The 9,628-nt window shown below is 46.2% G+C and overlaps 1 protein-coding gene across 1 annotated transcript in view; it reads right to left on the minus strand.

Moving 5' to 3' along the window:
• The window catches only part of MIPOL1 (mirror-image polydactyly 1), a 213,270-nt gene that overhangs the window by 198,509 nt on the left and 5,133 nt on the right, over positions 1–9,628 (minus strand). Inside the window, exon 2 of the mRNA XM_015410227.1 lies at positions 7,150–7,285. Within this exon, the coding sequence (XP_015265713.1) occupies positions 7,150–7,285 (136 nt within the window). The remainder of the gene's footprint in view (positions 1–7,149; positions 7,286–9,628) is intronic.

A 9,628-nucleotide genomic window follows, 5' to 3' on the forward strand; every position in this document is an offset into this window, starting at 1 on the left:
CTGGGGGTCTCCTACAGAGACCCCGGGGAGGTCCAGGACGAACTCGGACACCTCCCGTCAGCCGGGTCTCGGCATGTTTCCATCAGAGCGAGACAGGATGCGTCCGAGCGGCGAAACGTTTAAACTGGAAGTCCAATACAGGAGTTTCTGAAGGAGGCAAGGAATCAGCTGACTTCAAATTTAGGGTGGATTTTGCACAATGGTGGTTTCTGTGACACAAGCGGTAAGTTATGGTGTTTACTTTTGATATTTTAGAAGTAAACTGAACTAAGAGCTAAGCATTCTGTTATCAGTTTCCCTTGCTTTTTTAACTCTTGATATTATTGTTGTGATGGACAATAAATGATTAATGCTGTAACTTGAACTGAGAACCTGGAGTGACTGGATTCAAATGGAATTCTTCAGTTGAGAGTGGCAGTTGAGAGTTAACAGTGAGAGAGCAAAACAGACTGTGAGAGGATGAAGGAGGATCCTGAGTTAGGGAAGTGGGATGCATAGCTCATCCCTATCAAGACTAAGGGAAATAGCTCCTAGTGAAGGGGATGATTTTATCAAGTCTGAGGGAAATAGCTCCTAAAAGACAGGAGTGATCCCTAGCCCATGAAGAAGGAAGCAAACCATTGCCTGTTTACTTCTAAAGTTCTATGCCTGATTCCTACCTGACCATTTCCCCTCCAAGTGAAATAAAACAGTTTGTGGGGCATTATAAAACAAGGATAAAAGAAGGATTTTAGTCTCTGCCCTGTTGCGTAGGCTGGGTCAGCATGTTCCAATATACATTCAAACAACTGGATGGGACAGCCAGAGAAAAACAAAGAAGAAAGAAAAAAGGGCTGCTCAACTAAGAACAATATAAAGGGAATTCTTGTGAGGGAGGGTGAAGTGGTCATAACTGTGTTGGCAGAAAATGGAATTCAGAGAAAGAGAAGACTGTAGTTACAACATACACAAAAAGACAAATCAAAACAATATGATGGCAACCACAACAACAAAATTGGCCCTACTTGGACAACCACTTGCTGAATACAAGCTGTGTCTTTGTAGGATTGTTTTCACCCAGAATAACCCCTCCTCTGTTTGAAAATAATCCAAATGATGCTACTGGCATGAAGGAATTGCAAAACTACAGAAAAAAGATATTAATGCCCCTTGAAATGATGAAAAAACAGGTTGCTTACCTGTAACTGATGATCTTCGAGTGGTCATCTGTGCATTCACACCTCTGGGATATAGTGAGGCTGCACCGACCCTGATCGGTATAATGGAAAGCAAAAGGGATTTTCGTGCCTGCTCCCCAGCCATATGCTGGGCTCCACTGCTCATTACTAGGGGAGGGGCACGACAATCCCGCCAGTTTCTTCTGACCACTGCCCCCAGTCTCTAAAGAAAGGAGAGGACCGAAAGCAGAGGAGAAGGAGGGCGAGTGGTGTGAATGCACAGATGACCACTCGAAGATCATCAGTTAAAGGGTAAGCAACCTGTTTATCTTCTTCGTGGTCTCTGTGCATCACACCTCTGGGAGACTAGCAAGCAGTACATGTCTACCTGGAGGAGGGAGCTGAAGGTCCTAGATCTGTGCCGCCTGCAACACCACTCGACCAACTAGGGAACGCTGATGAAGACATACATCGAGGGCATAGTGCTTCACAAACGTGTGAGGAGTAGCCCAAGTCACAGCACTGCAGATATCCTCAAGTGACACACCTCGTAGGAAGGCTGTGGATGTAGCCACCGCCCGGGTGGAATGTGCCCTTAGTGGACCCGGGAGCGGCTGCTTCGCCAAAGAGTAGCAAAGCTTAATAGTCTCTACAATCCATTTGGACAGACGTCGGGACGATAGCTTCTTAGGTAGGTGAAGCATAAGAAACAAACAGGGCCGGTGACTTTTGAAAGGGCTGAGTTCTAATCAGATAAAAGAGCAAAGCCCTTTTAATGTCCAACGAATGGAGTTGACGTTCTCCGTCAGTTGTTGGGGACGGGAAGAACACTGGGAGGACAATGTCCGCTTGTAGATGAAACTCTGAAACTACTTTTGGTAAGAAAGAAACATCTGGAGCCAACGTGACCCCACTATGATGGAAACTCAAGTGGGGGGGTCACAGCGAAGCACTGACAGCTCACTCACTCTCCTGGCGGAGGTGACAGCAACAAGAAAGGCTGTCTTCCAGGAGAAAAGCTGCAGACTACAAGTAGCCATCGGCTCAAAGGGACTGCCCATGAGTCTCGTGAGCACCAGAGGTAAGTCCCAGGCTAACTTGGGGCCGTGTGATGGAGGAAAGAGATGGGTTAGACCTTTTAAGAACTTTTTGGCCTGAGGCTGGAAGAAAACAGAATGACCATTGATAGGTGGATGATTAGCCGAAATGGCAGCTAAGTACACCTTCAAGGAAGCACAGTTAAGGCCCAAGTCCAAACAGGAAACAAAAAACCAAAGATGATGATGATGATGATGATGATGATGATGATGATAATAATAATACTTTCAATTTATTAATTGCTTTCCCCAGTGGGCTCAAAGCGATGTACAGTTACACATTTCAGACAGGGGACTAACAATGTTCATAGGTGATAGGGAAGACAACATATATTCATTTAATTGCACACATTGTCACTGCACAGTGTAAACGTCTTCTGGCTTGGCTCAGTCATTTTCCAAATGGCTGCTTGTCGACGAGGCTTCAGGACCCATATGTCAAATCGCCACACTGCCACCACCTGGCCGGAAACATCCACTGCAGGGATTTTTGTAGCCGAGAAGTTCTTCCGCCTTTTCCGAACCTTGACCAGGATGTCCCGACCGTCAGCTAACACCCTCCCACAAGGGAGATTGGTGTGCCCACCCTCTCTATACACAGTTCAGATGTTAAGATAGTGGGATATACCCACTGTGCCACCGCTCGCCATCAGGTCCAGTGGGGATGGTGGTAATCCTGTCAAAGTCAGGTAGGACAGGATTTTTTTCCACTTCCCGGTAGACGATTGACGACAGTTCAGTAGGACATGCTCTATCCTGTCTCTAACTGTCAAAAGAGGACCCTCCAAGCTGTGAGCTTGAGACACTGCACATCGTGATGCAGTATCTGCCCCTTCCCTGCAAGTAGGAGATCCGGAGCTGGGGGGAAGTGGATGAAGGAGCCCTTGGATAGATGTTCCGATGTTATAAGTTTCCAAGCAGACAGGAATGGAGACAGGCAGGTGTGAGACACTTGGAAGACGCTGACGTCAAAGATTCTGCTTAGAAACCTTAGGAGCTTTCACTCTGGATAGGGAAGCAGGTGAAAACTTAGGCTTTCACCCATAAGGTCGAGAACAGCTGCCAGGGGAACGTTGCCAGTGTGGCTCAGGAGAGGATTTTGATGAGGATCTATGGGACCACTGCTTGGTCCAAGTCTTCCCCTTAGTATATTTAGCACCTGTAGTGACTCCCAGGTTACAAGACATTTTGATGCTTTTATCGAGCTCTTGAAGCACAGTATCGGTAGTAGAACTCGCTTGTACATTCAGAGCTCCCGGAAGATGGGTGGCTCTCAGGAGCATGCTCCATGACTGACATTCATCCCATATGTCCAGGGCCAGCTGGCACAGTGCTCTGGAAATCGTGCCTCCCTGCCTGTTGATATAACACAGGGCTGTGGTGTTGTCGGTGAAGACAGTGAACACATGATGGGCCACCAGGTGGTGGAAAGATCTGAATGCGTACTGCACAGCCAGCAACTCCAGGAAATTGATGTGATGTTGGGCTACATGGGACTCCCATTGAGCTCCGACACAAAGCCCCTTGAGATGTGCATCCCAGCCCCACAGGGATCCGTCTGTTGTCAACGTCAGTGTAGAAGTGGGTGGGTGGAACGGCGCTACCGCCAAGAGAATTTTAAGTGTGTAGGAAAATACATAATGATTCGTGAACTAATAACTATTTGCTGTGGACTATCCACAAATACAAGGTAAATAGAGGAAATACTGCAATCTAGATAATTGACATTTGGCATATTTCTTTAGGAAAAGTGTGTTAATTATGTTATGTATAGTAAGAGTATCATTCAAGTACGTATAGTGTCATGGTGAACTAACTACCACAACCATAGATCATCCATCACCTTAGGAATGTTATTCTGTTTTGTCAGACATTCTAAAATGGGAAACCACATGGAGACAAATTCCTATAAATTGCACCCGCATGGCGGGGAGGAGCATTGACTTTTTAAGGTTTACCTTGATTCTGGGGTGGTCAAGGTCAGTTCGATGTGGTTGAGTAGGGATGTCTTGGAGTCCGCTACCAGCAACCAATCGTCGATGTATGGAAAAATTTGAATGCCCTTCAAACAGAGGTATGCTACGATAACAACCATCACCTCGTGAAAACCCTTGGGGCTGTGGATAGCCCAAAAGGGAGGGCTTTGTACTGCAAATGTCTGTTTCCTACCGCAAAATGGAGGACCATACAGTGGGAAGGGTGAATGGAGACATGGAAATAAGCATCCTTGAGGTCCAATGTCACCATCGACCATATTTTGTTCCATTCTGCAGCTGATAGATTGATATTACATTCCTTAAGCCACAAAGCTTGGTAGGATAGGAGTGTCTTGCTGTCCATAGAGGTCATTACTTTGTATAATTTGGAGATTAACCCCTTTTGTGATATACTCGCAATAGAGATTATGGATTCTAAAGCTATGAGGGGTTGTTTCATTATTGAATGGAGTTTGGTGTGGGAGCACATATCGGATATTTGGAAGTATTGTAGCCATGGGATTTCCTGTGTTATTTTAGCTTCTAGGGCAGTTTTTGGTGTAAGATCCTGAAGTGTGGTGATTTTGGCCACCCTCCACTTATCAAAATTTGGGTTTTTGAGGCCAGGTAGAAATCAAAATTGGTTTAGGTAGGATTGGTGTCTAGAAATTGGTGGTAAAAGTACTCAGCAGTGTAGAGAGTATAGGGTTGAGAATGGCTGCGTTTGCCTTTAGCAGAAGAAGTCACCACAATGGAATTCGGTTTCAGGTGGATGAAAAGGAACTCTGATCCCATCTCTTGCACTTTGTACATATGCTCCATCCATTTGCTGGAAATAGGGATGGACGAAGGATGAGCCCAGGGAGCTTTGGTGGTCTGGAGCAAGACCGAAGTCATGGGGAGGGCGACCGCCGTCGAGGTGTCCATCTGGACAATATTGAAAACCAAGTCCGTAACTACCAGTGGTGGTTGAACTGTAGGCAAGGCTAGGCTGCTGGCCATTCGCTTAATGAAGTCCCCATAAGACTTAACGTCCTCCGATGGAGAAATTGGAAGATCGTCTTCCACTTGCTGTGGAGGGGAAGGCTCATTTGGGGGGTGCAGACTCTCCAAACCTGACTGAGAGGAATTGGAGGAACTGGAACAGTCCGAAGGTTCAGAAAACGACATTTGGAGGATCGGTGTCGACAGCACCGGCTCCGACGGTTCCTTGAGTTTTTTCGATGTTGATGCCCGTGGAGTGGGATGCTTAGCGCTCTGTTGTGATGGGCGAGGTTCAATAAACTCCGGTGCTGGGGAAGGGTCTCAATACCAAGAGAGCCGTGAGGAAGAAAAGTGGTGGTACCAGTCCAAAGGAGGGCACGGGGGAAGCCACGGCATCACTCCCGTGAAGGGATAAGCCCCATACAAGTACTGTCACTGGTGCTGGTCCCAGGCGGGAGGGAACTGGAAGAATCCTGTAGGTCGATCCTGATCATTGGGGCTGAACAGCGGCGGAGGGGGAACAGCATTTGCCCCTTGCTCTAGATGCAGGCTCTCGACACTGGGGCAGCGAGGAACCTGGGTCAAGTCAATGTCCTGATCGGAATCAGTGGACTGGGTAAGGCAAAGCGAAGGCAATTTAGATTCACCTTGTAACTGCCCACAGCCAAGTAAATCCAACGAAGCAGCTCTGGATGATGTTGCTACCTCAGCTCCATGAGGAGTCGACAGAGTTTTGTCAAGAGAGCCTTTCTTGTGCTTCTTATGCTTGATAGGTCGATTGTCCTTGCCCTCATGTTTTTTTTTGAAGGCGTATAGGCTTCGGACTGCGATGCCGGGATCGAGCGTTTCAGCACCAATCAGTCAGCATTGACTTGAGCTGATGTCGAAGATAGAGTGGCCGTCGACTCTGATGCAGGCGTCTACATGAAGGCATGGCCAGAAGAGTCCTGCAATGATGCCATTGGAGAGAGAGTGAGTTCCAACAGCGCGACTCAGAGTCTAGCTGCCCGATTCTTCCTTGTCTGCTTGGAGAACTTGAAACAGTGGGCACAAAAGTCCACTCGGTGCAATTCCCCCAGGCATAAAAGGCAAAGTGAGTGTCCGTCAGGGGGTGCGATTTTGCTATCACACTTCCAGCACCGTCAAAACAAACCCCACCATTTGGCCATAGGCCGGAGGGAGGGGAAAAGATCTCCGCCGGAGCAGAGATAAATCCAAAGAAACACTAACTAACTATAAACTACTTTCCTAACTAACCACAAAAATGAGAAAAGGGGCCTAAAGGCCAAAATTGCTACCGACCAAGGTGGAGAAGATCCTATCAGCGCGACAGTCAAAAGAGAACTGGCGGGATCGTTGTGCTCCTCCCCTAGTCATGTGCAATGGAGCCCAGCATGTGACTGGGGAGCAGGCATGAAAATCCCTTTTGCTTTCCATTATACTGATCGGGGTCGGCGCAGGTGCACTATATCCCAGAGGTGTGAAGCACAGAGACCATGAAGAAGATACTAGATTTTTGTTGTAACAATCATACTTTGGGGATGCATTATCCAATCTATTTTCTTCAAAGAGTTTACACATACTGAGTGCTTTCAGGAGTGGAATTAATATTGCTAATATGCAAAAATCTGTGAATAACAATGGATCTCTTCATCAGTGAAAATTAGAGAGTGTTCATTGTTATATGGGGCTCTTTCTTCCCTCCAAACTTACTTAAGTTATTTGGAATATTTAATTAAACCATATCAGGTTCAACTTTTCCAAATATTCTAAGGTTCTGCAAACGAGACAAAAATCTATATGCCTTCATATTTTTGTAGAAATAGTGACGCCAGTGATTAAAAGGTCAAGGCAAACCTATAATTCTTACAATTAACAAATAATATATAATATAATAGCTGCATCAGCAAGTAAAGCTGAATACCTTTATTGTACCTTTTTATTATTTGCTTTTAGAATGTCCAACTCCTTTAAGAGGAAGGCAACCTGCTGTTCCTTATTTAGGTCTTCTGTGACATGAAAAGGATTCACAAATTCAGATGCAACTTCTCCTCTTTGCTTTTCAACAGATCTATAATAAAGAACAAGATATCATGGGTCAGTTTTACAAAAGAGTTTTTATTCAACCAGATGTCTGCTACATTCATTCATAACTCAGTGACAGAATACACGCTTAGCATTGGAAATGATGCTCCCAGGTACACTTGCCAGTCAGAGGAGGATCCCGGGCCAGTTGCAGCAATGATTCCATTCCATCTTGCTGCAACAGGGCATGAGATGAGACAGTGTGCCTGGGACCAAATTCCATTTAGCTCTGCCCCCTCCCAAAAGTCTGTCCTTCAGAGGGCATTCCACAAAGTCATTATGGAACAGTTATGTAAGTTATCTAACAATGAACATCTGCATTTGCCTTTGTCTTCCCTTTTCCTCTTAGCACTGTATTATATCAGTTATTTCCAGTTGTAAACCACCTTGCATGCAATGGCAAAAAGGTGGTAGATAAATACATCAAATAAATATATTATGTTGTGACTTACTGTATAAATTTGAAAACAATGTAGTACAAAGCAAATGATACCTCTTAAAATGTGTGCACTGTTTGAAAAAAAGCAACATGTTATAAATGTCCAACAAACATGGAAACTAACTGGACATGAAGCCTATTTGTAGGAAAGAAAATAGCCTGAAGAGAAAATCTATGAATCAGAATGATGCTTGGATTAAGGGCTACTGTAGATGAAGCGGAGAGCCAGGATTTAGCAATTCATACTAGACTACATGTTAGCCCACCCTGTTACACCACACTCTGTCTGTGAATTTCTCCCAACACAGATTTGATGCCATGAGCACAGGTCCATAGCCAGGATTTTTTTTCTTCAGGGGACATTAATTTTTTTTAGGGGGCAGTTAACCAAGCCAAAGTTGATTAAAATAAAGTTAATCTAACTACGTCTGGCTCACCCACCTGTCAGTCTCCTCCTTCCCCCATGTGCATGCCCAACAGCTCCTCCTCCTCCCTCAATGTTTCCAGGCCCTTGAGGGGCACCAGTGGGTGGGTGGGCTGCTGAGGTGAGAGGCTGCTGCATCCTCGGCCCAGCCACCCACTTGCCTTGCAGGCAGCTTTCCCAGGTGGGTAGTGTGAGCTCAGTGCCAGGCCTCTCTCCGGTGCCGCCAAACTGGTTCCCTTTGTGCTGGCTGGTGGAGAGAAGGGACCCCCACCAGGGAAGCATTCGTGCATTTGGCCTCACCCACAGAAAGGCCCCAGGAGGAAGGATTGCATGATACTTGCCCTAAAAACAACCACAACAAAGCCTGGCCTGGCCTGGCACGTGAGCATGCCCTCCCCCCAGGTGCTGCAAAGAAGAGGTGAAGAAGCCCCGACCATGGTCCCTCACCTGCAGGGAACCCAGACAGGCAAGGGGTGCCTCACTTCTCTCTCCTCCCTCCCCTCTTCCACTGGCCGGCTGGAGCCTGGATGAGAAGGCAGGCTCAGGTGCAGCAGCGCGGCTACATTTAAACTTTTACAAACATTATTATGGGCTTAAAGAAAGTGTTTTGTTGGGCATGGTGTGTAATTAAGGGGGCATGGCTCCAAGATGCCCCAACATAGCTCCGGGCTAGCTGTCAGGACCCACAGCAACAATGAAGCACACACTTCTTAGAAGGTTTTACTTTTATTGAAGCTATAGATGCGTAGACAGGGACACTGTTAGGAATGGCGGGTAATCTAGGTGCATGACAGGTTATAGTACATTCAAATCAGCAAGACGCAATTACTGGGGTTCCCGCGCGCAGGCATTAGGCATGAGAACAAATGGCTACAATAAACATAACAGGTAAAACTTCCTACGACTCATCCCAGGAAAAGCCAAAGCAATTTCTCCAGCAACTCCTCCAGTGGCCTTGAAAGATACGCGTTGCTGCAGCGAGGCAATTAAGCGCAAGGGAAGGAATGCACATGAAAGGGAAACAGAAAAAAAACACTTGGCAGCTTGCTGACACTAGCATGAGCAACAAATGTCAAACTCAGCTAAACCAAACAAGATAAACTCCTGAACCCAAACTACTAAAATGAGTTTAATGAAAATACTTTCGATGATTTTAAGACCATATCAAACTTCATTTTAAGCTTGGCTGCTAACAGTGACATAGAATGCCAAACTTAGTACAAGGTTGCAAATGTGGGAGGGGAGGGGAGGGGAGGGGAGGGCAAGCAAGCAGAGTGGTGAAAAATGAGGAATCATGGGTCCAACACTCCAAAAGGAGAAGTGAAATTGAAATGAGGATTTGGGGGTTGAAATGGCAGGGGTGATAATTCAAGAACTTCTCTATTCTCAAAGACAATGTAAGACCCACGCATAGCAAGGGGCCATTTAGGGCACCAAGTAATCAAGGGCAGTATTGGGGGCAGCAA

Source organism: Gekko japonicus, unplaced genomic scaffold (assembly GCF_001447785.1).
Source record: "Gekko japonicus isolate JY-2015 unplaced genomic scaffold, Gekko_japonicus_V1.1 scaffold1150, whole genome shotgun sequence".
Classification (NCBI taxonomy): Eukaryota; Metazoa; Chordata; class Lepidosauria; order Squamata; family Gekkonidae; genus Gekko; species Gekko japonicus.